Raw genomic sequence first — 27,161 nt, forward strand, 5'->3', positions numbered from 1 at the left:
TATTGGTTTTAATTCTCTTTGCAAGGTCCAACTCTGCATGGCTTTTAGCCTTTCTCACTTTATCCCTACATGTTCTGACCTCACTAAGGTAGCTTTCCTTGCTAATCCCACCCTTCTTCCACTCCTTGTGGGCTTTCTGCTTTTTCTTAATCACCTCTGAGATGCTTGCTCATCCAGCTTGGTCTACAACTCCTGCCTATGTTTTTTTTCCCCCTTTCTTGGGATGCAGGCTTCTGATAGTTTCTGCAGCTTCAACTTAAAGTAATTCCAGGCTCCTCCGCATTTAGATCCACAAGTTCTTCAGTCCAATCCACTTCCCTAACTAATTTCCTTAATTATTTAACGTTAGCCCTTGAGAAGTCAAAAACCCTAGTCCCAGATCTATTTTTGTTTATCCTTCCATCTAGTTTGAACTGAATTAGCTCATGATCACTCGAACCAAGGTTGTCCCCTACAACCATTTCTTCTATGAGGTCCTCACAACTCCAAAACCAAATCTAAAATGGCATCCCCTCTTGCTGGTTCTTCAACTACTTGGTGAAGAAATCCATCAGCTATCACATCCAGAAAAATCTGAGCCCTGTTATTCTTACTAGCACTTGTCCTCCAGTCTATATCTGGGAAGTTAAAAAGTCTCCCATGATCACACAATTCCCATTAGTGTTTACTTCATTAAAAACATTAAAGAGGTCTCTATCCATATCCAAATCAGATCCCAGCAGTCTGTAGCACACCCCAAGCACTATCTCAGGGGAGGCTCTAGTAGCTTTCTTTCCCAGTGTGATTTTTGCCCAGACAGACTCTGTCTTATCCATTCCATCACTTCTTATTTCTTTACAGTTAACCTCATCATTGATATACAATGCTACTCCACCACCTTTGCCTTTATTTCTGTCTTTCCTAAACAGTACATAGCCTTCAATACCTGTACTCCAGTCATGACTACTATTCCACCATGTTTCTGTTATCCCTATAATATCCGGTTTCACTTCCTGCACTAGTAGCTCTAGTTCCTCCATTTTGTTACCTAGGCTCCTCGCATTAGTGTACAGACATCTTAATTTTTGCCATTTGGCTTCATTGACATTCTTTACCCTGTTAGGCACAGACATTCTACCACCAGCATCACCTGCTAGACTGGTATCTACACTACCCTTCCTCCTTATGTCAATTCTTCTGTCCACAGCTGTATCCCCTCTTACTTTGTTTTCTTCACTCTCAAGGTTAAATTGCAACGTGGAGATCACCTGGATATCTCCCAACCATCTCCCCCAAATTCCTAGTTTAAAGCTCTCTTAATCAGTTGGGCAAGCCTCCATCCTAGAAGTCTATTTTCCTCCTTACTCAGGTGAAGTCCAGCCCGAGAGAACAGTCTTCTGTCCATAAATGCTTCCCAGTGGCCGTACATCCCAAAGCCCTCCTTACAGCACCACTGCCTGAGCCATCTGTTGATTGCCATAATCTTGTCACACCTTTGTTGCCCTTCTCTAGGAACCGGCAGAATCCCACTGAAGATCACCTGAGCCTCAATTTCTTTAAGTGTCTTCCCCAGTCTGGCATAGTCTCCCTTGATACGTTCCAGCGAGAATCTAGCCGTATCATTCGTTCCCACATGAAGGACAATCAACGGATTCTTTCCTGCTCCCGTTAGGATCCTTTTCAGCCTCAGGTCCACATCCCATATCTTAGCACCTGGCAGACAGCACACCCTTCTGTTCTCTGGATCAGCTCTAGTTACAGGCCTGTCTATTCTTCTCAGTAAGAAGTCCCCAATCACGTAGACCTGCCTTTTCCTGGTGACAGTGTGATTCTCTGGTCTATCCCCTGCACCTACTGGCTGCAAGTCCTCTCGATTCCTGTTCACCCTTGCAATCCTCCTGGGGCTCATATTTGGTGTTGCCTCCATTGACTGCTCCCCTCTTCCTGTAGGACTAACAGCTCTTCTCTTTTTCCTTGCCCTCTCTCCTTCAGCGACCAACTGCTGTGCCCCTTCTTCATTTTCCAACTCTGCAAACCTGTTCCTGAGTTCTATTCCTCCTTCACTGGCCCGTCTTTTCCTCTGCCTGGTTCTCTTAGTCACATGCTTCCACCGTCTACTTTCGTCACCCAGCAGTCTCTCCTCAGAATTCTTTGGTCCTGCTTCCATCTGCAAGTCTGAGCTTATCCCTTCAGCCTCCTCATGTCTTTGCTCCATCATCTGCTCGAACCCCCTTCTAAACTCGACCAGAGTTTCCACCTGCATCTCCAGTCCTCGGATCTTTTCTTCCATCAGCTCTATCAGGCGGCACTTCATGCAGACAAAACTCTTTTCAGGTACCCCCTCCAGGATCATGTACATGCCGCAGCTTCCACATCCAGTTATCCTCACTGTGTCTTTCACTGCTGCCTCTGTATCAGTCATAGCCTTCCCACCTAAAACCTGGTAGTCCAAGAAACATAACACAACACAAACCCCCAACAGGCACCAGAACACTGGCGGACCACCACCCACTCCCTTAACTAGCCTGTCAGTTCCTCTGCCTAGGTCTCTTAGTCTCCTCCACAACCTCCCCCTGTAAACTCCCTCTGAAACTCCTCTGTTTGCTGGCTGCTATGCCGCTGCAGCTGTCTATGCCGTTGCCTGACTGGCTGGCTACTTTTATAGGACCCCTAAGCAGGTAAGCCCCGCCCCCTAAACAGGGCTCAGCTTCTCTCCCAGCACACTGCCCCTAGCAGCCTCCACACATACAAACTACACAATACAATACACAAAATACAAAAGCCTGCTCCTCCAAGAGAACTCCCTCTGAAATATGCGGTGGTGGGCTGAGCCACTCAGCCCGCCGCTGCTCTGGGGTTTTGGCTGCTGCCCCATTACCACCCGGGTTCCCGGCCACCAGCCCCACTTAGCACCCACTGCTGGCCTGGGGACCCCCAGGAACCCCAGGCTGGCAGCGGGCTGAGCAGGCCGGCAGCTGATACCCTGCCTGAGCCACTCAACCCGCTGTTGGCCTGGGGTTCCATTCACTCAGCTGGTAGGTGGGCTAAGCAGGACTAAATTCAATGAAATAGGAAAACAAGAGCAACTAACGACAAAATTCAAGAACCTAGAGCAGTGGTCCCCAACCTTTTTAGTCTGGTGATCACCAGACAAAGGACCATGGCCATGAATGAGCATTCACTGAAATTCAGAGGCATTTCAGTGGCAACGCCTCTGGATGACGCTACTTATCGGCGATAAGCAGTGTCATCCAGAGGCATCACTGCTGAAATGCTGCTGAATTTAGGTGGCGTTTTGGCAGATGCTCGTCCGCTGGCCAGTATGCAGGTGTACTGAGAGGTCCCTGTGGGCGCCATGGCACCCTTGGGCACTGTGTTGGGGACCTCTGACCTAGAGAGCCTCCTGAAGCACGGCGATCGTTTTGATTTAAATGGACTTGAACTGTATGAAAAATTTAGTACACTGTCATCAATGTTGCCACATGGAAAATCGATGGACATTGTACAGTTTACTCATACCAGCAAACTTGTTGACATATATCCTAATGTGTATATTGCCACTTGTATTCTACTGACAATTCCTGTAACAGTAGCATCAGGAGAACGGAGTTTCTCAAAACTAAAGCTCATTAAAAAATATCTCCGCTCTACAAGAAGTCAGGAACACTTGACTGGTCTTGCTATTCTTGCAATCAAACAAGACATCACTTTGTCTTTGTCATAGATGACATTCTGGCTTTTTTGGCTGCAAGATCAGTAATAAAGACTGCTTTTAATTAAAAACAAATCCTTGTTTCAATACCTCTTCATATACATTTCAAATAAAATGTTGACAAATTAAAAAAATTATATTATTTGCATCATTCTGTCAAATCAGAATTTTTTCTATAGTGCTACCTCTTTAGTGTTAGTCCATCAGCATTACAATGTGCTTAATTAAGTTAAACTGGTTTAAATAACATGCATGTGGCAAGTTTTCCAATACTATAAGCTTATGTTTGTGTTGCTAAGATCAAGACAGGCACAGGGGCACCAGTTTAATAATCCCGCCTAGGGCACCATAAATCCTAAGGACGGCCCTGGGGCCTACCTCATGGCTGTGAATTCTACCAAGTGACTTTGCATCTAAAAGTTAGATGTTGCAACACTCAAGTCTAGTCTACGCTGGCAATGCTAGAGCGCTGCCGCAGCAGTGTTTTAACATGCCTTGTGTGGTCCCAGTGCTCTAAAAAAAACACCTCAGCAAGGGGCGTAGCTCCCAGTGCTGGGGCACTGTTTACACTGATGCTTTGCGGGGGTTCACACCCGAGCGAGAAAGTTGCAGCACTGTTAATTGCCAGTGTAGACAAGCTCTCAAATCTCTTTATGGATTTAGTCCCCAGTCTTTCCTTCCAGATATACTAGCTAGGCAGCTGCAGAATCACAGTCTGCTGTTAACGCATGTATTTCTGATAGAATAGCATCAGAAATCCTTCCATTAACCCTGACAGCTGTTGTGAGTGAATCTCACAGCTGTGTACTCAGAGGCAACTGACTGCACATCCACATCATTTTGTCAGGTAAATCCACAGTGCAGAAAACAAAGGAAATTTTTGTTCCCTACCCTTTCATGTTCAACAAGACCAGCTGTTCCAGATGCCAGTAATCTCATCCTGTGTATCTAACTACATCATATCCTCTAAACTAATCGGAATTAGGCCTGGTCAGTACTTGGATGAGTGACCGCTAGAGAAATGCAGTTGCAGGAAGTGGTGTCGGTGATTCCATGGGAATCTTCTGGTTGAGTCAGCAGTGTATGTGTGCTAGTGTAGATGGTGGGTTTTGGATGAGATGTAAAAAGGAACACCTGACTATTAAAGATCCCATGGTACTTTTTGCAAGAGTAAAACTGTTACTCTGGTTTCCTGGTCATATTAAAATCATGGTAATTACACTCTGGATGTTTAAAATTCCTCATGTAATTTTAGATGCATAAGATATTCCTCACTTCTTCTTCCAAGTAGTTGTATTTCTGAGTCCTGTAACACAGGTGCTGCATTTTAAGTGGTGGGAGACCTGGTTCCTTGCCAAAGTGAGGCACTTGTATACTTTTGTGTTTACTGGAGTAATTAAGGATTGTGGTGGAAGTCTATCTTGCTAGTATAAGATGAATTATTAAAAGAAAGAGAATCTCAGGTAGTTTTATTGTTGCACAAAAATAAAACAGATACTAGGAAAAAGGTAGGCATAGAAAACAAAACATACGTATTCAGGGTATTGTACTATCTCACAGAGCATTTGAACTGTGTAAGCATTAATCCAGTATCTCTGTAATGAATGAGCCCGACTAGAAGCCATTTTTAATATTTCAAAAATAATATATTGTGTTTCAATTGACAGTGAATTGTTCCATTAAAAGATGGTTATTGTTTGATGATCTGTTAGTCAAATGTCTCTCCCTTTTATCATGTCCTTTCTTCCCTCTTGGCTTTGCCCGCCCCTTCAGAGTCAGGTGAGCATTACCTCATTGCAGTTCCAAACTGACCAAAGGAAAGGTGTGATTCCCTGGAAAGTCTAAGGCCTGGTCTACACTATGCATTTAAACCGATTTTAGCAGCGTTAAACTGATTTAACGCTGCACCAGTTTCTGTACTCCTCCCCGACGAGAGGAGTAGCGCTGAAATCGGTATTACCATATCGGATTAGGGTTAGTGTGGCCGCAAATCGACGGTATTGGACTCTGGGCGGTATCCCACAGTGCACCATTGTGACCGCTCTGGACAGCAATCTGAACTCGGATGCACTGGCCAGGTAGACAGGAAAAGCCCCGCGAACTTTTGAATTTCATTTCCTGTTTGCCCAGCGTGGAGCACTGATCAGCACAGGTGGCGATGCAGTCCCAAATCCAAAAAGAGCTCCAGCATGGACTGTATGAGAGATACTGGATCTGATCGCTGTATGGGGAGACGAATCTGTTCTATCAGAGCTCCGTTACAGAAGACAAAATGCCAAAGCATTTGAAAAAAATCTCCAGGCTATGATACAGAGTCCACAGCACAGTGCTGTGTGACAAGCGTAACAAAAAGCCAAAGAATCAAATGGATGCTCTAAGAGGGAGGGAGGGGGTACCGAGGACTCCAGCTATCCCACAGTCCTCGCAGTCTCCGAAAATCATTTGAATTCTTGGCTGAGCTCCCAATGCCTGTAGGGTCAAACACATTGTCCGGAGTGGTTCAGGGTATATCTCGTCAATTTACCCCCTCCCCCCCCCCGTGAAAGAAAAGGGAAAAAAATCGTTTGTTGACTTTTTTATATGTCACCCTGTGTCTACTGGATGCTGCTGGTAAACACGGGGCAGCAGCAGTGAACGGCAGTATCCTCTCCCCTCCCTTCCCCGGTGGCAGATGGTACTGTACAAAAAGACTGGTAGCCGTCCTTGTCATCATCCCGTGAGTGCTCCTGGCTGGCCTCAGGTGAGGTCAGCCGGGGGTGCCTGGATAAAAATAGGAATGACTCTCGGTCATTCCTGGTAGATAGTACAGAACGGCTGGTAACTGTCTTCATCATAGCAACTGGGGGCTGAGCTCCATCAGCCCCCCCCCCTTTCATGTCTAAAGAAAAGATTCTGTACTGCCTGGACTATCATAGCAGCGGGATGCTGGGCTCCTCTCCCCACCACCATTTAATGTCCTACCTGGACTATCATAGCAGCTGGAGGCTGCCTCCCCCTCATTTTATCTCACTAAAAAGTCAGTGTTTCTTATTCCGGCATTCTTTATTACTTCATCACACAAATTGGGGGGACACTGCAACGGTAGCCCAGGAGGGTTGGGGGAGCAAGGAAGCAATGAGTGGGGTTGTTGCAGGGGCACCCCCTAGAATGGCATGTAGCTCATCATTTCTGCGAGATCTGACATGGAGCGGCTGTGCTCTCTGGTACACTGGTTCTCTAGCACACTTGCCCCATATTCTAGGCAGGACTGACTCTATTTTTAGATACAACATAAAGGAGGGAATGACCCGGGGGAGTCATTCCCATTTTTCTCTTTGCGCCCCCGGCTGACCTCAGTACAGAACGACTGGTAACCATCTCTGCTATCTTGCAAAGACAAGTGAATGCTGCTGTGTAGCGCTGCAGTACCGCCTCTGTTAGCAGCATCCAGTACACATACGGTGACAGTGAGAAAAGGCAAAATGGGCTCCATTGTTGCCATGGCCTGGTGTCTGCCAGGGCAATCCAGGGAAAAAGGGTGCGAAATGATTGTCTGCCGTTGCTTTCATGGAGGAAGGAATGAGTGACGACATTTACCCAGAATCACCCGCAACACTGTTTTTGCACCATCATGCATTGGGATCTCAACCCAGAATTCCAATGGGCAGGGGAGACTGCGGGAACTATGGGATAGCTACGGGATAGCTACTCACAGTGCAACGCTCCAAAAATCGACGCTAGCCTCCGACCATGGACACACACCACCGAATTAATGTGCTTAGTGTGGCCGTGTGCACTCGACTTTATACAATCTGTTTTACAAAACCGGTTTATGTAAAATCAGAATAATCCCATAGTGTAGACATACCCTAACAGATTATTTTTTTGCTGCCTAGGCCAGCACCCTTTGTTCCAGTGAGGCTGGGCTGGGTTTTGCATTGGATACCACACAATCATTTTATAAAGATGAACATGGGGGTGTAGGGTGTTCCCCCGAGGTACAGAGCATCACACACCTCAGCAAGGAGATGGTGGATAACGGGGCCATTTTCTCAGATCTTTCTAAGCTATGTTTGGCACAAGAATGAAGGGAGAGACCTGAGAAAAGAGAACTTTGTGCCTCTCATATTCTAGAGCCTTCTCTGAGGCCTGGTTGGCCTCCAGTGCAAGTTAAAGCAACCTCAAAGCTGCTTAGCTGCAACAACGCCTTGGGGGACCATTCTGCTAACAAGATTAGTCAGAGCCCAGCATGTGCCTCTGGCCAAGGTGCCTCCCTCCCAAACATGCCTCCTTACACCTTAGGCTATGGGGGGACTGGCAGAGAGATATTCTACCAGCTGTATATCACTAAGGCTACGTCTACACTAGAAACTTCAAAGCACTGCTGTGGGAGTGCTCCTGTGGCAGTGCTTTGAAGTGTGAGTGTGGTCACACATGAGCACTGGGAGACAGCCCTCCCAGTGCTCCTGGTAATCCACCTCCATGAGGGGAATAGCACAGCTCCCAGAGCCTGTCCACGCTAGCGCTTTAAAGCGCTCAAACTTGCTGCACTCAAGGGGGTGATTTTTCACACTCCCGAGCCAGGAAGTTAGAGCGCTATAAAATGTAAGTGTAGACAACCCTTAAAGGAGCCCCCTTACACTGCTGTTTCCCCAGAGTAGGGTGACTAGATAGCAAATGTGAAAAATTGGGATGGAGTGTGTGTGTGAGGGGGGGCGGGGGGCGGGAAGTGCCTATATAAGAAAAAGCCCCAAATACTGGCACTGTCCCAGAGGTTGCTTCCACACAGTTTACAACTGTTTTTCCTTTCCAGAGCAACATGAAAGAACACAAGAACACGGCCTATTAAGACTCCGGACTGGGGACAGGGTCTCTACATTAAATTCCTGGTTCTGCCATTCACTTTCTGAGTTACCCTGGGCAAGTCACTTAATCTTGCTGTGTTTCGGTTCTCTCATTGTGGAAGTGAGGGAGCACGACTTACCTATCTTCCAAGTGTTGTTAAGTATTAATAGCAGCAGAGGGAGCTGCTAGCATGCAACAACCATAACTAAAGACACTTCCATTGCATAGATATACTGTAGCTATAAAGGAATGATGCTGTATGGTATGGGAAAGGTTTTATAGACACTATATTGGGATGACCACACTGCTTACAACTGATTCTGAGAAAAACTGCCAAGAGGAACACTGGGTTTCTTCCTCAGATTGAATCCTGGACTCTAAAATAAGCAGGACTTTTTGAAGAATAGCAGACCAAGGGTTCTTTCTATCCAGAATGAAAAAAATGACCATATTTATATTATTCTACAGCTGGGCTTGAGAAACTAACAAAAAAATATAATTGGCAGAGCCCATACCACCAATTAGTTTTTTCTTGGTATTGTATGTAAATAAAAACAGGTAGCTGTATATGATGCTTTCACGTAACAGAATCTAATTTAATTACAATACTTCTAAGATGTCCTATTGCCTTGGTATTTAACTGTCTTGAGAGCCGTCGTCTACGCTGGAAAAAAACCCAATGGGACTGATTAGCACCACGGCAAGCATTCTCTAAGAGAGACCATCTCATCTCCAAGTGAGGATTGAGTAGAGTTGACCTGTTTTATATTTTGAAATAAATCTCTCCCTTCCCCCCCCCCACATCCAAACAATTCTTACCCAACACAAAGCATATGATCAGATAAAAAGTATGTTGCATAAATGGCTTATTTGGCACCAGGCATTAAACATAGGCGACATGTGATGTCCCCCCCCCCCCAAAACACAACCAAACAAAAAAGCTGTCCAATTTCTTATACGCTCTCTTTGAAAACCAGGCCCTATTTGGCAGAATAGGGAAAGGGGATGCTGGCATGCCAGACCTTACTCCTAGCCTAGGTAGGCTTTGCACTGGTGCAGTTTACCCCAGAGCACCCCGCGCCGGTACAAATCTTGTCAACGCTATGAGTTTGTCCCAGGGACTAAAAACCCAGCGCGCACAGACCCTGAGCAATTCAGGACAGGGCCACCAGCTGAGATTTTTAAAAGTGATTAGCGACTTGGGGTGCCCAGCTTGACCCACCTCCACAGAGCCCATCCCCTGAGCACCAGCTCTCACGTGGGTGCCCGCCCACCATCTCCAATGATCGCCGCTGGGAAGCTCGGCCGGCTGCGCGCTGTGGATGTGAGGCGTTTGGAAAGCGGCGCAAGGCGGGTGACACGCGTGACGCTGCGCTTTGGACAGCAGCGAGGGAATCCCCACGGGCGAGCTTCCCACAGAGACGGAGCCTTTAAGCGCTAGGTGCTCGCTACCCACCCAGCCGCGTGCGGCAGCTCCCCAGGGGCGAGAGGGCTGCAGGGCAGGGGACGGGCCGCTCCGCAGTCCCGGGGCCCCGGCAGCAGGGCGCGGCGTGGCGCGGCGCTGGGGGATTGTGGGGATTGTAGTAGGGAGGCGCCGCTCTCCGGGCTCAGGGCGGGACTTCACTTCCCGGCGGCCGCAGGCAGGCGGGGCGAGCGGGGCACAGCTGCGGAGCGGTCGGCAGCGGCCCGGAGCTGCGGGAAGACGCGGGGCAGCCCCCTCCTCGGGAAGCCCCCGCCCGGCTGGCGGCCAATGCGAAATTGGCTGGTGCTGCTGTGTCCGTGCGCGGTCGGGGTCGCGCTGCACCTCTGGCTGCTGCTCGGCGGCCCCGGGAGGCTCCCGGCAGGTAGGGGCAGGGCGCACGCCCGGGGAAGGGGCGGGCTACTGGGCGCACCACGCTTCGTTTGGAGGGGAGACGATGGGGCGCTGCCACCCCCCACCCAAGGCGGGCCGGGTACTTGGGGTGGTTCAGGGTGCAGGCACCTTCCCCTGAGGGGGAGCGCTGGGCAGGAGGGGACAGAGGTGTATGCCCGGTGGGAGTGCGGGGCTCACGCTTCCCTCCCATAGCTTGTGTCCCTCTATTTCTGCCCCTGTTTTCTCAAAGAAAGAGGGTCCAGGGGGTGTGGTAAGTCCCGCAGAGCACAGAGGTGGGCTGCTGGGCGCAGACCTGGTCAGGGGGGGCTTGCAAATGATTTATTTGAAGACTGATGTGGGAAATTGAAATATAAATGTCCTGCGTAGTATTTGGCCATCTATAGAGCTGATAATAAATCATTAGTTCAATTAAAATAAGTGATAAATCCATTGGTTAGATTATATACAAGAAATGAAGTGACCAGCTCTTCTTATCCCATGAATTTAGAGAGCTAGCAATGAGCCCCCCCGTCCCTGTGTGTAATTTGATTTTGGGAAGTAGTTCTCTTAATACAAACACATTGCATTAAAGATCACAATTTTTCCCCTTTTAGGGCAGGATTGGATGTTGTATAACTCTTTAACTGATTGAGTGAAGAAGCACATGCTGGGCACACAGCTGTTCAGGCATTTCTGTGGTTGAGAAATTCCAAGCAGCCTGCATGAAAATATTTGAGATATAGGTTTAGTGTGGAGCCAGTAGAATGCTTTTTGTTATTAGATAATCTACAGAGGAAAAGTGCATGAAAAGCTAATGTGGGTTTATAGGAAAACAATGAAGACTTATGTAGGACAGGAGAAAAATGTTGTGCCTGTGTTTTTAAACTGGAGCAACTTCATTGTAATTTAGCACAGTGATTACTGGCAGTACACTGGAACTTTCTTAATTGAGAGTAATCTGTTTTTTCACAGACTAATTTAGTTATGAGCCCAATCCTGCTCCCATTCAAGTCACTGACAAAATTCTTCTTGACTTCAGTTGTGTAGGACAAGGCTGTATAATATGAATTGCTGTTTAGACTTTGGTGTGTAATCAGAACCAGTAAGGATTTGCATTGCCCTTACTATAAAATGGGTTTGCAGTAAATCAAGCTGAGTGTAAGTAGGTTTCACTTTATGTTGATACCTGTTGGTCAGAATAGGCACTTTTGTCAACCAATGAGATTACTCCATTGGTGGTGATTGTTAGAGGTTGACCATAAATAACTTTCCATGCTACTGGTTAGTGGGTTTCTGAAACTTTGTCATGGAGTTTTATAATTTGTTGGAAATGTTTTCTTTTGAAAAGAGACTACGTAAAGGTGGTATTGTATTACTCAGTAGATCTGCTTGGAGTTGTATTTGGAGTCATGGTAGCTAATTTTATTAACAAAAATATGTTTTTACTAGTACTGACTCCTATTAGCTGGACAGAGTCTACACAGCTAAGAGAATGAGATGGAGTCTATTCTTTCTTGGGCATTTTTCTGTAGAATTGTTCACTAAATTCAACAGCCAATTAGTAACACCTGTCTAATATGCAATCTCACTAGGGTTATATATATATATATATATATATATATATATATATATATATAATGTCAGTGGGGACCTGTTTTGGCATGTAGAACCTGAATGATGGTGATGCATGGGCAGGAGAAAACCCAGCCTGGTTTTCCAGATCCTAGGTTGAACTTGCAGGACTGTCTGTTGGGGGAAAAAAATCTTTTTATTTCATCTGGGAGTCATAGAGAGGCAGTAAATATGGAACCCCATGATACTTTTTTAATAGTCACTTTTCAGCATTGCTCTCTAAATGTAAATGTTTTCAAAAGATGATCTAGGAGAAGTGTCCTCAGAGAGAGAGAGAGAGAGAGAAATGCTTTTTGGGCGTTGAAGACAAATATTTTAAACACAAGGGTAAGGATAGGCTGTTTATAGTTCCATAGCATGTTGCTGGGCCATTTATACTTTTACTGCTCTACTTTTTTCACAAATTGTAGTAACACTAATAATTTGTATTGAGTGCTTATTAGAGATTTTCTGACTTCCCTGAGGAAGTGATCCAGCAAGAAAAAGAGATTCCTTTCCACCTCCTGCACCTCATATTTCTGGTGCTAACTTGTATTCTTTGGGGGAAAAAAAGGTCAGCTTCTCCCCAGGAAAGGCAGATTCACAGTTTCAGAAATGCAGTGTTAGTATAGTTAGATATAATATTTGTATGTGACTTTTATTTCCATGCTGTGGATTTCCATTTCTAGGCATCAGTTGTTACTCTTTCCAGAACAAATCCTAGTTCCTTTCAAGCCAATAACAAAACTTTAATTCACTTCAGTAGGACCAATATTTGGCCCAAAGTGTCATACTGATGATGATTTTGGTGTTAATCTGTTACTATTTTGGGGTCTCAGTCCTGCAAACACTTCTGTTACTATCCTTTATGCTCACCATAGCAAATAGTCCATGTGACTGACTACTTACTTGCACTGTGTCAGATAGTAAGTTCTAGCAGGATCAGGCCTTTAGTAGTCAAGCAAGTGCACAATATTCTCTCTTTCCAAATTTTATTCTGAATTGTGCAGAGCTTGTTTAACAGTAACTTATAGAATAAAGCAGTGAACCTGAGCAAAGAAAAACAGGAAATTTCCCCTGATATTAAGTGTAAAAATGAAATCTTTCAATGTATGGAATAGTTTCCTAGGGAAAGCGCTTTGGAGCACTCCTGCGCAGTAAGTGAATGGATCATGCACTTAATAGACCTTGAAAGCTTCTAGAAACACTATACACTATAGGAAACATTTCTGCATTGCCAGAGGGAGGAAAGATGAGCTAAGAGATTTCTTTCATCTCTGGTGTCTATTGTTCTGTAATTTTTGTTCTTCAAAGTGCTTTGTGAACATTAATAAACTGGCAATAGGTTTATAGCACAGAGTAGGAAATGGCCTTAATTTTTAAGACAGTTTTTGAAATTTGAATTACTAAGATGGTCTGGTACTGTCTGATAAAACCAGCCCTGTTGCATGTTATTGTTGAGTATTTTTTTGTGTGTGTGCGTGCCTGCTGTTCCTTTGACTTAGCACCTGGATTCTTTGGCATGAACAAAAAATTAAATTGATTTCAAAAGTGTCTTATAGTATCTGGGACATAAAAATGTATTATTGGTGTGTGTGCTGGCATTTAATTAACCTTTGGCATCACAGCAGACCCATAATTAGTCGTTAGCGTAGGTCAAAGGTGGCATGATCATAGTGATCAGTCATAACATACTGAGCCAAATTCACCCTAATGTTACTCTGTTGTGGTGATTAGATTTACACTGGGGAGTATTTTGCTCTTTGAATGGAGGTTTCCTCAAGCACTTGAGTTGCGTATTATGTTAACCGTTTGTTCACGTTATTTTGGGGCTGGAAAGCCTGCATGCATTTTGAAAGAAAGGGGGGGAGGGGAGGGATAGCTCAGTGGTTTGAGGCTTGGCCTGCTAAACCCAGGGTTGTGAGTTCAGTCCTTGAAGGGGCCATTTTAGGGAACTGGGGTAAAAAAAAAAAAGAAACTGTCTGGGGATTTGTCGTGCTTTGAGCAGGGAGTTGGACTAGATGGCCTCCTGAGGTCCCTTCTGGCCCTGACATTCTATGAAATAGATCTGGATGTCTATTTACAAAATGAGGGGATGGATAGATGGATCTGTACTTTTCTCTAACGCAGATTAAGCTAATCCAGCATATCTTTATTTTGGCTAAGGAATGGTGACCCTAGCCTCTGTTTGTCAGAGGATGGAGATGGATGGCAGGAGAGAGATCACTTGATCATTGCCTGTTAGGTTCACTCCCTCTGGGGCACCTGGCATTGGCCACTGTCGGTAGACAGATACTGGGCTACATGGACCTTTGGTCTGACCCGGTACGGCTATTCTTATGTTTGTTGTATCTTATTTTATACTGGAAGCATACCAGATAGTGCTAAGCTCTTCAATAAATATAGTTCTTTTTGAGGTATGCATATTGAAGAGGAAACTAAAAAGTGAAGAGAAACTTCTGTAAAAAGAAAAAAGCCCAGATTCATTATTAACTGCACAATGCCTAAATTAACCTGAGTAAAACATGAATCCAAGGACCCTCCAGCAAATATGTGATTTTACAATTTCCCTTTTTCTTGGAGTCCTGAATTTAATGATTTCTCATTCTACCGAGGCATTACCAGCCTGCACTGTGTGTGTGTGTGTGGCCATGGCTACACTTAGGGTATGGCTACATTTGGAATTTCAAAGCGCTGCCCCGGCAGCGCTTTGAAGTGTGAGTGTAGTCAGAGTGGCAGCGCTGGGAGAGAGCTCTCCCAGTGCTGCACGTAAACCACATCCCTTAAGGTTTGCCGCCCTGATTACACTGACGCTTTACAGCGCTGTATCTTGCAGCGCTCAGGGGGGTGTTTTTTCACACCCCTGAGCGTGAAAGTTGCAGCGCTGTAAAGTGTGAGTGTAGCCATGGCCTTACAGTTCTGCAGCGCTGGTAGTTACAGCTGTGTTCGTACAGCTGTGTAGGGCCAGCGCTGCAGTGTGGCCACACTGACAGCTGCCAGCGCTGCAGTGTGGCCACATTTTCAGCACTTGCAGCACTGTTGGGAGTGGTGCATTGTGGGCAGCTATCCCACAGAGCACCTTGTCCCATTTTGGCGCTGTGGCTTGTGGGAAGGGGAAGGAAGTGTGCGGGTCTTTCCGCTTCCTGTTCCAACGCCACGTGGTGCTTTGCTACACATTCCGAGCAGTTTGGCGGCATTGTGAGTCTGCAGCGCGATTTCTGAGATTTCTGTTACAAATGGAGCCTGAGCTGCTGAGGACCTTGCTGATGAATGTTGCCAGCACATCACGCATGGCAGTGGAGCTATTCCTTCAGCTGCAAAGTGACAGTGAGGAGTCAGACGATGATATTGAAACGCCTGACGCTCCAGACACTCAATTGCTTGTGGCAGTAACAGACGTGCTCAGCACCATGGAAGGGCGCCTTTGGGCTCGGGAAACCAGCACTGAGTGGTGGGATCACATCGTCCTGCAAGCCTGGGATGACGAGCAGTGGCTGCAGAACTTTCGGATGAGAAAAGCCACTTTCATGGGACTGTGTGCTGAGCTCGCTCCCACCCTGCGGCGCAGGGACACGAGATTGAGAGCTGCCCTGCCAGTGGAGAAGCGGGTGGCTATTGCAATCTGGAAGCTGGCAACTCCAGACAGCTACTGATCGGTGGCGAACCAGTTTGGAGTGGGAAAGTCCACCTTTGGAATGGTGCTGATGCAAGTTTGCACAGCCATTAAGCGCACCCTGCTAAGAAGAACAGTGACTCTGGGGAACGTGCAGGACATTGTGGATGGCTTTGCACAAATGGGTTTCCCTAACTGTGGAGGGGCAATAAATGGGACGCATATTCCTATTCTGGCACCACCCCACCTGGCATCCGAGTACGTTAATCGCAAGGAGTATTTCTCCGTGGTTCTGCAAGTGCTTGTGGATCACCGTGGGCGTTTCACTGACATTTACTCAGGATGGCCTGGAAAGGTGCATGATGCACGCATCTTTCGGAACAGTTCCCTGTTCAGGAAGCTGAGGGCCGGGACTTTTTTCCCAGACCGCAAGATCACAGTAGGGGATGTCGAAATGCCCACTGTGATCCTTGGAGACCCCGCTTACCCCTTAATGCCTTGGCTCATGAAACCGTATACAGGGAAGCTTGACAGGAGCAAGGACCGGTTCAACTACAGGCTGAGCCGGTGCCGAATGACTGTGGAGTGTGCTTTTGGCCGTTTGAAAGCCCGCTGGAGGTGTCTTTATGGGAAGCTAGATTTGGGGGAAAGCAGCATCTCTGCTGTTATATCCGCGTGCTGTACCCTCCATCATATTTGTGAAGGGAAGGGTGAAAGATTCAGTGAGGAATGGACCTCCGAGGTTCGACGCCTAGAGGATGAATTTGCACAGCCAGAGAGCAGGGCTACTAGAGAGGCCCAGGAAAGGGCTTCAAGGATTAGGGATGCCTTAAGGGAGCAATTTGATGCTGAGAGCCAACAGTAATGTTTGGTGCCTTTGCTGTGCTCCTTTCTACCTTGGGGTACAGTATTTACCACTTTCTGCAATAATAAAAAGTATTGTAAAAGCCATAAAATCCTTTATTCGAAGTACAGTACATAAAAGGCCAGGGGGGTTAGGGTGGTGGACTGTACATTCAGAGGTTTGAATATGTCCTGTTTGGATTACTGTTCAGTGTCTGCTGCACTTCAGGATTACTATGCTGCAGAGTAATGGGGGTGGAGTGCACAGGGTAAGAATTGTGGTTATCAGGGCTGGTAGGTGATCGTACAGGTGTTGGGGGCAGCTGAGGGTAATAAGAAACTGGCTGCTGGAGAAAGGTGTTTTGTGCAAATACTGGGGAACAAGAAAGAGAGCTTTGGGAGGGTTGTGGGTTACCACGGTACAGATCTTCCTGCATGGCTACGAGAGACTCGAAAGAGTCAGTTTGGCGAGCCAGGAGGCTTATCATGTGCTTTGAGGTTTTTTTGGTAGCCAATTCCTTTCTCTTGCTTTCTGTTTGCCCCCACTCATACATTTTCTCTCTCCATTCCTGCGTCTTCCTACTTTCTCTGTTGTAGTGATTCATAACTGCTTTGATCAATTCCTCTTTTGATTTTCGTGGATTTTTTCTCAAGTTCTGCAAGCGACGTGAGGCCGGTGATCCGGCTGCATTAGTCAAGGTCACTAAAAAAAAACATAGATAGAAACATGTAATACACAGAGGCTACATTGTTTATTATCACACAGTGAAGGAGTTTGTAGACTTTTTGTAGCATCATTCCCACATACCTAACATAACACAGAGAGGCCAGGAAGCGAAGGCATGGCGAGCAATGGGGTGAGTGTTTCTGCCCCGACTTCACCTGGGAGGGGGAACTGACTGTTGGCCACTGGGGTTTATCTGCACTGGGTAGAGGAGGTAGCTGGTGGGCCTGCACAGGGGACAGTAGGGAACATGAAGCTGGCGAGCTGCTGGCGGAGGGGGCGGTCCGCGGAACTGCCGGCCTGCTGGGGGGGGGGAACGCACCGCGGTGCTGGCTACCTGCTGGAAGGGGGTGGGAAACCGGAACGCACCGTGGGGCTGGCTACCTGCTGGAAGGGGGTGGGGAGACCAGAGCACACCGCGGGGCTGGCTACCTGCTGGAAGTGGTGGGGGAGACCAGAGTGCACCGTGGGGCTAGCTACCTGCTGGAAGGGGGTGGGAGACCGCGAACCTGGCGCCCTGCACTGAAGTATCCCTAAATTCTCAACAGGGTTTCCTACTGCCAGATATATCACTGCTGTGTGTTACCTGGGAAGAGAGGGAGGGTCTTCTACAGCAATGTGGATTCCGCCCTGGCCCCTATGCAGCTTGCCTGTGTGCAGCCATGGTCCCCCCACCCCTCGCTGCACAGTGGATCGGACGAGTTAGCTTGACCGGGACAAGGACCACGGTGGCTCTCCCTATAAACTTGCGAAAGCACATTGCCCACGCTCTGGCTGCAACTTTTCAAGAGATTACCGAGGCAGATTACAGAGACGTGATAGAGCAAATCAATGGGCTATTCCACGTTTAGGCATGCATGCAGGCAGCCATAACCCCAACCGTCCTCTCCCGAGACATAAAAATCTGCTTACCCCGAGCACGCTCCTCTGCTTCTTCCTCACCAGCAACTTCCAGCTGCTGCGACTGGCTAGCCTCCTCCTGACTTGAGAAGAGCTCCTGGCTGCATGCCTCCTGGGACTCCGGAGTGTCTCCCTCCACCCCAGTAGCCTCACTCTCGGCTTCCTCTACACCCTCCCCCACTTCTCCCTGCTCTGAACTCTCCATTGTGCTCCTAGGATTGGCAGTGGGGTCACACCCAAGTATGGCATCTAGCTCCTTGTAAAAACGGCAGGTCGTGGGGGCAGCTCCTGAGCGGCGATTTCCCTCACGGGCTTTGCAGTAAACACTGCGCAGCTCCTTAATTTTTACCCTGCACTGCAACGCATCCTGTTCATGGCCCCTTATCAGCAAGGACTGTGATATCTGCCCATAGGTATCATAATTTCTCCGGCTGGAGCGCAGCTATGCTTGCACAGCTTCCTCACCCCAAACACTGATGAGGTCCTGCAGCTCGGAACTGTTCCATGCTGGGGCTCGTCTGGGGCGTGGAGGCAAGGTCGCTGATTGATTGATTGATTGCACTCCACACCTGGCTGAGCAAACAGGAAGGGGATTTTTAAAATTCCCGGGGCATTTAAAGGTGAGGTCAGCTGAGCCCAGGGCAGTGGAGTGTGCAGGATTACCAGAGAGGCTTAAAAGGTATGCTGGGATACCTCCTTATACCCCGGAGGTCAATAAAAGTGCTAGTGGGGTCCACACTTGCTGACCAGCGCTGGAATCGCTACACCCGAGGCTCGACCGGGTGTACAGCCAGCGCTGCAACCAGGGAGTTGCAGCACTGGCCGTGCTTTGCAAGTGTGGCCGCATCCTAAGTTGCAGCGCTGTAACCCCCTCACCAGTGCTGCAACTCTCTAGTGTAGCCTTGGCTTGTATGTCATGTCATTTATACCTCTTTGGGCAAGGGTAGGGCAAGGAGGTGTCTGCAGGTAGGGATGGGAGAAGCCTATTTTTAACTGTTCAGAAACAGAAATTATCTAAGATTTCCTGTGTGTTCCCTTTCATGAGTTTCATAATATTTTATAAAATACATTATAAAAATGCTAAAGATAAAACAGCTTCTGAAAAGTTCATTACAACCAGCTCCCCCAATTTGCTTTAATCCCTACAGATAGACTCAGTGCTAAGCATATGTTCAGTTAATAGCCTCTGCCAGTGTTGCCCTGTCTAACAGAGTGAGAAGTTGCTTATTGAGGGACTTCAGTATCTCCTCAAGAAGGGAACATACATTAAATTTTACAAGGTACACCTTTGCTGAAATGCCCTCTGAGACATTGTTCCACATATGTTTATTTGGGCATTTAGCATCTTTTAGAATTGGGCCTCTCTGTGTGAGTATAATATCAATCTTCTACTGCCAAATAATTAAAAAAAAAAAAAATTACAGCACCGACTCTAACTCCCACATATTGAATGGCACATGAATGCCATCAGCCATCATAGGGCCTGGTTCAATAGAATACTTAACATGTGCTTAACTTTAGGCATTGACTTGAATGGAATTATGCACCTGCTTCGTTAGGCTCATGCTGAATTAGTGCCACAGTGTGCATGGACTATTCTCTGTGTGACATATTGGAGGGAAAGAAAGTGAGTATGGCCTGTGTTTGGATTTTTAGAGGAGAAAGACTTCGTTAAAAATATATATATACACACAAACAACCTCTGAAGTTGTGAGGAAGATCACGTTCTAAAGGGAGAAAATGTCACTTCATAAAAGTGTGTTCCGTTTTGGGTCTAAAGTACTTATTTGACAGTGTCATTTTAAGTTTTTCAAGCATCCTGTCCTGGAAAATGTTACATTGCTCACTCCAACACTCGATTATTTGTGGAGTGATTTTTTTTCACATGCTTCTGAAGGGCAGTAGGCCGACAGCCTTAGAGTCTGAAATCGTCTGTCTACAGAACAGGTTCAGCACAGGCAGCAGCCACACAAGCACCCTTAAAATGGCTTATGTGCCCCTGGCCTGTAGAAACTCTAGAGGTGAGGATGATAGCTCTTTCTTCCTACCCGTTTAATCCTTCACCTCTTGGCCAAAGGCCAACAAGAGTACCATTGTAATGAAGTTGATTTGTCAGAAAGACCCATCCACTGGGAATTGGACCAATACCACCAGCTCATTGCTAAATAGGCCACTGAACAGTCTTGAGATGGTAGCAATCTTTTGAGTTTAATTTTTATTCTATGTCTCAAAAAGGCATTCTGTGGCACTTGCCAAATTGTAAGTTCAGTGTTATTGACAAGAGACTTCACAAACAGGACTTTTTTTTTTTGTCTCCATTCCCTACGCCATGGCCATTGCTGGTGGTTGCAGTCACTGCATCTCTGATCTCTAGTTCAGGGCAAAAAGATCTTTCCAGAAGTTTGAGAGTGCTGTATCATCACTGATACACTACCAGCTGCTATAGCCCCACCCCAGGCCCCGTGGACCTTTTTATAGGGCCCCTGCCCCGTGGACCCAATCGGCCCCCTCACCCTTTCACTGTCAGCTGGCTGCACGATCTGCAGCTGGTTCTGTTCCAGGCCGCGCCGCGGAAACATCTGTACATGCTCGTGCTCCACACTCTCCACTACCTCACCCTCGCGTCCCGCCCCAATACCAAATGGCGAGACCTCCTGCCACCTCTCGAGGGTGAGAAGCCCTGGTGGGCCAGCTTCTACTCTGCACTGGTCCCGAGGCCCGCCGGGGATGTCAGTTGTCGGCTCCTTCACGGGGCCGTGAGCATGGGCGTGTACTTGGCGCGTTTCACCTGTCTCCAACACCTGCCCTTTTTCTGGCGTGACAGAGACCCTGGCGCACATTCATTCAGAGTGCACCAGGTTGCAGCCCCTGTTCCGGCTCCTCTTGGACTTCCTATTGCGTTTTTGGTTGCACTTTTCCCCTCACTTGTTCATCTATGCACTCCCCATCCGTGGCCTCACGAAGTCGCGGGATCTCCTTATCAACCTCCTCTTAGTCCTGGCCAAACTAGCCATCTACAACACCAGGGAGAGGAGGTTGGCTGATGGGATTTCCTGCGACTGTAGGGTCTATTTCCGTTCCTCTGTCTGTTCACGCATCCGGGCAGAGTTCCTCTGGACGGCATCCACTGGCTTCCTTGCCACCTTCGAGGACCAGTGGGCATTGTCTGGGGTTCTCTGCTCGGTGTCCCCATCATGTTCCCTTCGTTTAGCCTTATGACCTCACTCCCGATCCTGTTTTTTCATTAGTTGTTGCACGGAATTACTTGGTGTCCCAGACCTGTGGGTCCTCCCTTTAGGCTGGGGGAGGGTCCTTTAGAAGTGGGTGGGCTTCGCCCGCCCACCCCCCCTGTATACCAATGGGACCAGCTGCTATAGCATAATAGCTTCTCCAGTACCTTTGTCTCCTGTTTACATCTGAGATGGTTACTAAAATTCCTAATATTCTTTTAAAGGGGTATCATCCACATAAAAACCTCCCTTCTGTCTAAAAAGTTTTGCTCACTGAAGTAACATCTAAGGACTTAACCTCCATCAGGGATTTTTGCACTGGTGCAGCTATGTGAGTGCAAACCTCCAGTGTAGGTGTGCTGCACCAACATACAGTGGAGCCTATATCGATGTAACGTATCCCAGTCTCAGTTTGGGGTAAGTCGCACCAGTGCTTGGCACTTACATAGAGGAGGGGGTTACGTTGGCGTAGCTGGATCACTGAAGAAATCCCTAAAACAGGTGAATTCTAAGATTACTATAAATGAATAAGACGGGGGGGGGAGAGAGAGAGTGTCTTTCTCTGCTTTTTCCAGTTCATTTTGTCCATTTGTCAGCACTTTGTGAATAATGAGTTCCTCTGTGTACTCATTTTGTTTGATTCTTGTACACAGCTACCACAGCCCGTGGGAGAGTAAATCATGTAAAAAACAGGAAAATGCAGTTGCATGCAGTAGTACCTGAAACTACTTTTGGTTTGGAAGTTGATGGTATCCCTGGAATCTTTTGTCTTGGCTACTCAGTTCTCAGAATCTTTTGAGTCCATCCCTTTTTTAAATAATAATCAGTAAGGGGCAGACCACTAGCACTGGAATCTTTTGTCCTTTTCCCTGATGATAATGGCAGTAAGTCTGTATTTGTTCACTGAGTGTGACACTGTGAATAGGAGGCATATAGTCTCCTAAAGAAAGTAGTAATACAAGTAATCTGCAATGGAGGTTGTTGAAATCTGGTTGGGGCCAACGTACTGCCTTCCAGTATGTAACCTCTACTGTGGTGGCCTGACTCAGCTCAGCAGTACACATTTTTACAAGGGATTCTCTGGATGGCAACTATATAATACAGCGTAGCAGCTGTGAGTGCAGCTGCCTGTTTTATTTTACTGCACTTATTGCCATGAGTTAACTGGGTTAGGCAAAAGAGCAAAGGGAAAGTACTGTAAGTGTTTTGTGCCAAAAGAATGTAGCATGGGAATTGCAGGGCGGGGAGGACTTGCACGGATTCACTGAGAAGCCTGAGGCTCCATAATGTGTCTGAGAGATTCAGTCTTAGGACAGTTCTCAAACTCGATTTCTAATGACTCTGAGACCAATATACCAAAAATCGTTCCTTTCTTCTTAGCCCGCCCCCACTATCTGCAGTTACTATGATGTTTTATTTTTTATTGTGCTTTACATCTTCAGAGCACTTCATAGTCATTAACTAATTGGTATTCACACTGCTCCTATAAGATAGGTAAGTATTTTCTCTGTTTTACAGATGGGAAAACTGAGCAACAGCGTCTGCCTTGCTCAGGGGCATAGCGAGTCAGTGACACAGCCAGGATTAGAATTCCAGAGACCTGGCTTCCAACCCTGCCCGCAAACCACAATGATTCATTTCTTGTGTTTAAGCTTTTTAGTAACTGCAAGTGGTAAACATATAGTTACATAATCAGCATACGGTAAGAATAGCGTATTATGAATAGTAATTAATAATAAGATAAACAATAACAGAGACAACATTGGAGTCTGCTGTTATATGCATGAAGAAAACTTTGAATGCGTGGAAACAGTTGTATGATGATGCTGTAAGTTTGTTCACTTCTGAGTTAAAAATAAAATGATTGCATGTATAAATACTTCACCGTGATTGACTCAGAGGTCACTAATAGTTTTTTCTGAACTTTTGCTGCAGATCACATGTCTGCTCTTCCTTCCTGACTGGTTCATCATAGGTTAATATCTTTTTCTGTACCTTTAGCTTTATCTATTTTTTATATTATTTTAACTGTTACCTTTTCCATTAGAGCTTAATAAATGCTCTTTCCCATTTACCAGTAGTAAATAGGAAGCTTTGCCTGCCAAACAGGGGACTTATTCATAAATTTCAGCAATATGTTTTCATTAAAAAAAAAAAAAAGTGACTGTCCCTTATGACTGAGAAGTCAACTTTCTGAAAGTATTGATGCGGTGCTGTTTTACTAAATTTATGGACAGAGAAATTAATATTTGCCTCTCTCTAAACCAGGGGTAGGCAACCTATGACATGGGTGCGGAAGGCAGCATGCAAGCTGATTTTCAGTGGCACTCACATTGCCTGGTTCCTGGTCACTGGTCCAGGGGGCTCTGCATTTTAATTTAATTTTAAATGAAGCTTCTTAAACATTTTAAAGACCTTATTTACTTTACTTACAACAATAGTTTAGTTATATATTATAGACTTATAGAAAGAGACCTTCTAAAAACGTTAAAATGTATTACTGGCATGCGGAATCTTAAATTAGAGTGAATAAATGAAAACTCGGCACACCACTTCCAAAAGGTTGCCAACCCCTGCTCTAAACCAAAACAAAGAGAGTCTACACTTTTGTTTTACAGTGATTCAACTAAACTGGTTCAAGAACGCATTATTAGTTAAAACAGTGCAAGTGTGTGTGTAAGCAAGGCCTCAGGTCCAGTCTGTGCTACAAATAGTGTCAGTCATCCCACAGGTAATAGTGCCCTGCATTGGATGGCGTATGTGTAAGACTGCCACAGATATATAAAACATAATGAAATAAATAGAGCAGAACCAGGTAAGAGACGGTATATGTGAGGAGAAGGGGGAAGAGGAGGAATTTAAGAGGAAGTGGGAGCTAATTCTGATATTGCAGTCCCACCAGACATGTGGCTATTTTATAGATACCAGCTAATACGGAATAGTGGCAAACTCTAATTATAATATAAATATAAATGTTGATGGGGACATCTAAAACCTCCAGATAAGCAGCATTTTACCTATATAAGGGAAAACCAAACAGTGTTCTGATAAAAGATTGTTTGACTTGAGCTGGGAATTCTCTCTTCTAACACTCAAGAGGCATTACAGACAGAGCATTTATACACACATATATGCAGCAAACAAATCTCACTCCTGAAACCTTAACCTGCCAAAACTGCAGTGTATGTTTATTTGTTATAAGAGCCATAATAATCGGCTTTAGTGGAAAACATTCAGGTTTCTGAGGAAGAAAAGAAATGCTAGTCTGTGTAGAAAGAAAATGTCTTGAGAGAGTTTTTGTCTCCTTCAGAGTTAGTTCCTAGGTTATGTGAATTCTTTTAATTAAACTAATATCTTAACTTTCTACCTATGGTATGTGAAGATTGAAAGTGTGTGGAAACATCCAAGTTTAAACAGCTTGCAGATGTAAATTTACTTCAAAAACTAATTCTGTGTGCCTTTTTGTGTGGAAGGAGGGATAGCTCAGTGGTTTGAGCGTTGGCCTGCTAAACCCAGGGTTGTGAGTTCAGTCCTTGAGGGGGCCATTTGAGGAACTGGGGTAAAAAACTGGGGATTGGTCCTGCTTTTTTGAGCAGGGGGTTGGACTAGATGACCTCCTGAGGTCCCTTCCAACCCTAATATTCTATGATTCCTGCAAAATGTCTGTTACAGAGACACAATGGGCATAGGATTTTCAGTTATTTTATTTTACTTCTCTTCCACTTCAGTCCCAGGTCACACATGTCCAGTCACCACGACACGTTTCCTTCTCGGTTTTTCATGCGGGCATTGGTGTAGTGGGTAGAAGTCTGGAACATAACATTGTGTACTCTGGTTATAATGGGTAACTTGCAGATATTTTTAGACCCCATAAAATTAGACATCTAACATGACCTTATCTGTATTGTTTGCAGTAGTTGTGTTAAAGAACTCTGGCACTCAGTGATTTTAACTGTTTGGTTTAGGTCTCAAATTAAGGAGAGTGAGATGGAAGTGATCCCTCACCCTTGCTAAATATAAACCTGTCTCTTTCCGCTTTAGAATGGCTGATGAACCAAATAGTGCAGATCCATATTAGAGGTCTGCCTGATTGGTTGTGGGCTCCTAGCCATACTTCTCAGGTTTCTCTGTAGTCAGTATCTCACTTTAAAGGAAGTACCATTTTTATAATCTCTCTAAATTTTAGAAACAGTGCTCAGCAAGAACTAAATGTTATTTATTTCTAGCATTTATGCTGAAGCCCATTGCTGGTATATCTGGGGACGACTCATGCCCACAACTGATCAAGGCAAAAACATTTATAGGGAGATAATGCCCCCTCCCTCCAACCCTTTTTCCCACTCTCACAACTTTACAAGGGCAGAGACTAGGAAGGCTGTGCCAGTAAACTACATGGCAGTGGAAATTGAGCCAGCATGGACGAAGACATGTCTTTTAACACACTCTGTGACTGCACTCAGCTTAAGTGGATATAATCTAGTGGTGAAAGCCCAATGTCAAGAATTACCAGGCCCCAGGTTTTGTGGTAGGTCAGAGAAGGAAAGGCAGTCCATGAGGCAGTTGAGGCCAGGATATTTAGGATTTTGCAGATTGTAAGCAGCACCTTGAATTTCACCCAGAAGGTTTCTGGTAGCTAATGCAAAATGTGGAGAACAGCTGTGATGTGCTCTCAAGGAGCAACCTGCGCAGAAGGCAGCCCTCCCTCTCCCTCCACCCCCAATTGGCTATCCCATCATTCAACCTATAGAGGGATTTTCTTTTGTTTGCTTTGCAGTTGTCATGCACTCGGTTACTTTAGTTTACCAGCAGTCATTTTCTCTGTTCTGTCCAGCAATAATTTCACAGCTCTGTAATGGTAGCTGTGGCATGTTGAAAGCATCTTCCAGGCTTTTGACAAACAATGTGACACAAATGCTGTTTGTTTTTTAATGCTGAGGATGCTTAATACACTTACTTTTGATGTATCTTTTAATGACTGTTTACAGCTCAGACATGTGGGTTTATAGTTCTATAGTAAATTGTTGTTGTTTTAAACTCCTAGGTCCACTGGCTTTCTTTCCTCAGTGGGAACTGAAACATTACGATGTTATTGTCGGTGTATTATCAGCTCGACACAATCATGAGCTGCGCAATGTTATAAGGAACACTTGGTTCAAGCACTTGAAACAACATCCAGTGCTGAGCCCTCGGTAAACCTTTTATAAATAATTTATATTACTTGGGCTGGGTGAGAAACTAGTAATCAAATGAGTAAATGTTTGTTTTTTATTCTTTATTCTGAAAAAAATAAACATGGCCTCATGTTTGTAAACATCTTTTATTATGGTTGTCAGGGCACTTTCATTCTTAAATCCCCTTAAAATGTTATAAAAATAATATGCATTCTGGATTGAAATGGATTTTTTGAATGTGATTAAAATTTGTTACTTGAATGTGTGCAAGAGTGTTTTTCATCCATTATGAAATGCTCACCGTGTTCTGTGTAGTTGGATGACACAAGTGGATTTATTTTACAGTGTAGTAATTGGCATGCATGCAACCTTAGTTCTGTTTTGATGTCAGGAGAAATTTGGTAGCAAGACAAAACAATTATAAAGATGTATTGCTGAGCATCTGCAGTAAAACTATTTTTGTTGACTGTGTCTAGCTGCACCAAGGTACCACCCTCTGTTCATAAAAAGGCTGTTTCTGATGGTGCATTAATTTAAATGTGCTGTTTTTGAAGGCGTATACAGCCAAATAACCATACTTTCCATGTTTGTTGTGATCATTCACATACAAACAGAGGCTGGGGAGGACTTTAAATCATAGGCCCTGAAATTGTGTGTCTCTAGGAACAGATGGTCCTCGGCACCTAAAGGATTGAGCCCTTA

General features: G+C 45.7%; 2 protein-coding genes across 3 annotated transcripts in view; one reads left to right on the plus strand and one right to left on the minus strand.

The window, feature by feature from the left end:
- Positions 1–10,259: 10,259 nt before the first annotated feature.
- The window catches only part of B3GALNT2 (beta-1,3-N-acetylgalactosaminyltransferase 2), a 44,089-nt gene continuing 27,187 nt past the window's right edge, over positions 10,260–27,161 (plus strand). For both annotated transcript variants that reach the window (XM_050950425.1, XM_050950426.1), the window contains exons 1-2: positions 10,260–10,359; positions 26,330–26,477. In XM_050950425.1, the coding sequence (XP_050806382.1) occupies positions 10,266–10,359; positions 26,330–26,477 (242 nt within the window). In that variant the 5' untranslated portion in view covers positions 10,260–10,265. The remainder of the gene's footprint in view (positions 10,360–26,329; positions 26,478–27,161) is intronic.
- Positions 16,608–18,307, minus strand: LOC127049546 (uncharacterized). The gene is made up of 2 exons (XM_050950461.1): positions 18,071–18,307; positions 16,608–17,137 (listed from the first exon to the last, which is right to left on the minus strand). Exons 1-2 carry the CDS (start codon positions 18,261–18,263, stop codon positions 16,608–16,610), a joined length of 723 nt encoding a protein of 240 aa, XP_050806418.1. The 5' UTR covers positions 18,264–18,307.

This window comes from Gopherus flavomarginatus, chromosome 4 (genome assembly GCF_025201925.1).
Source record: "Gopherus flavomarginatus isolate rGopFla2 chromosome 4, rGopFla2.mat.asm, whole genome shotgun sequence".
Lineage (NCBI taxonomy): Eukaryota > Metazoa > Chordata > Testudines > Testudinidae > Gopherus > Gopherus flavomarginatus.

Coding starts and splice junctions, on each gene's coding strand:
- LOC127049546 (XM_050950461.1), bottom strand. CDS start 18,263: ATGGAGAGTTCAGAGCAGGGAGAAGTGGGGGAGGGTGTAGAGGAAGCC. Junction 17,138..18,070: donor AGCAGAGGAGCGTGCTCGGG/GTAAGCAGATTT, acceptor GTTTTTTTTTAG/TGACCTTGACTAATGCAGCC.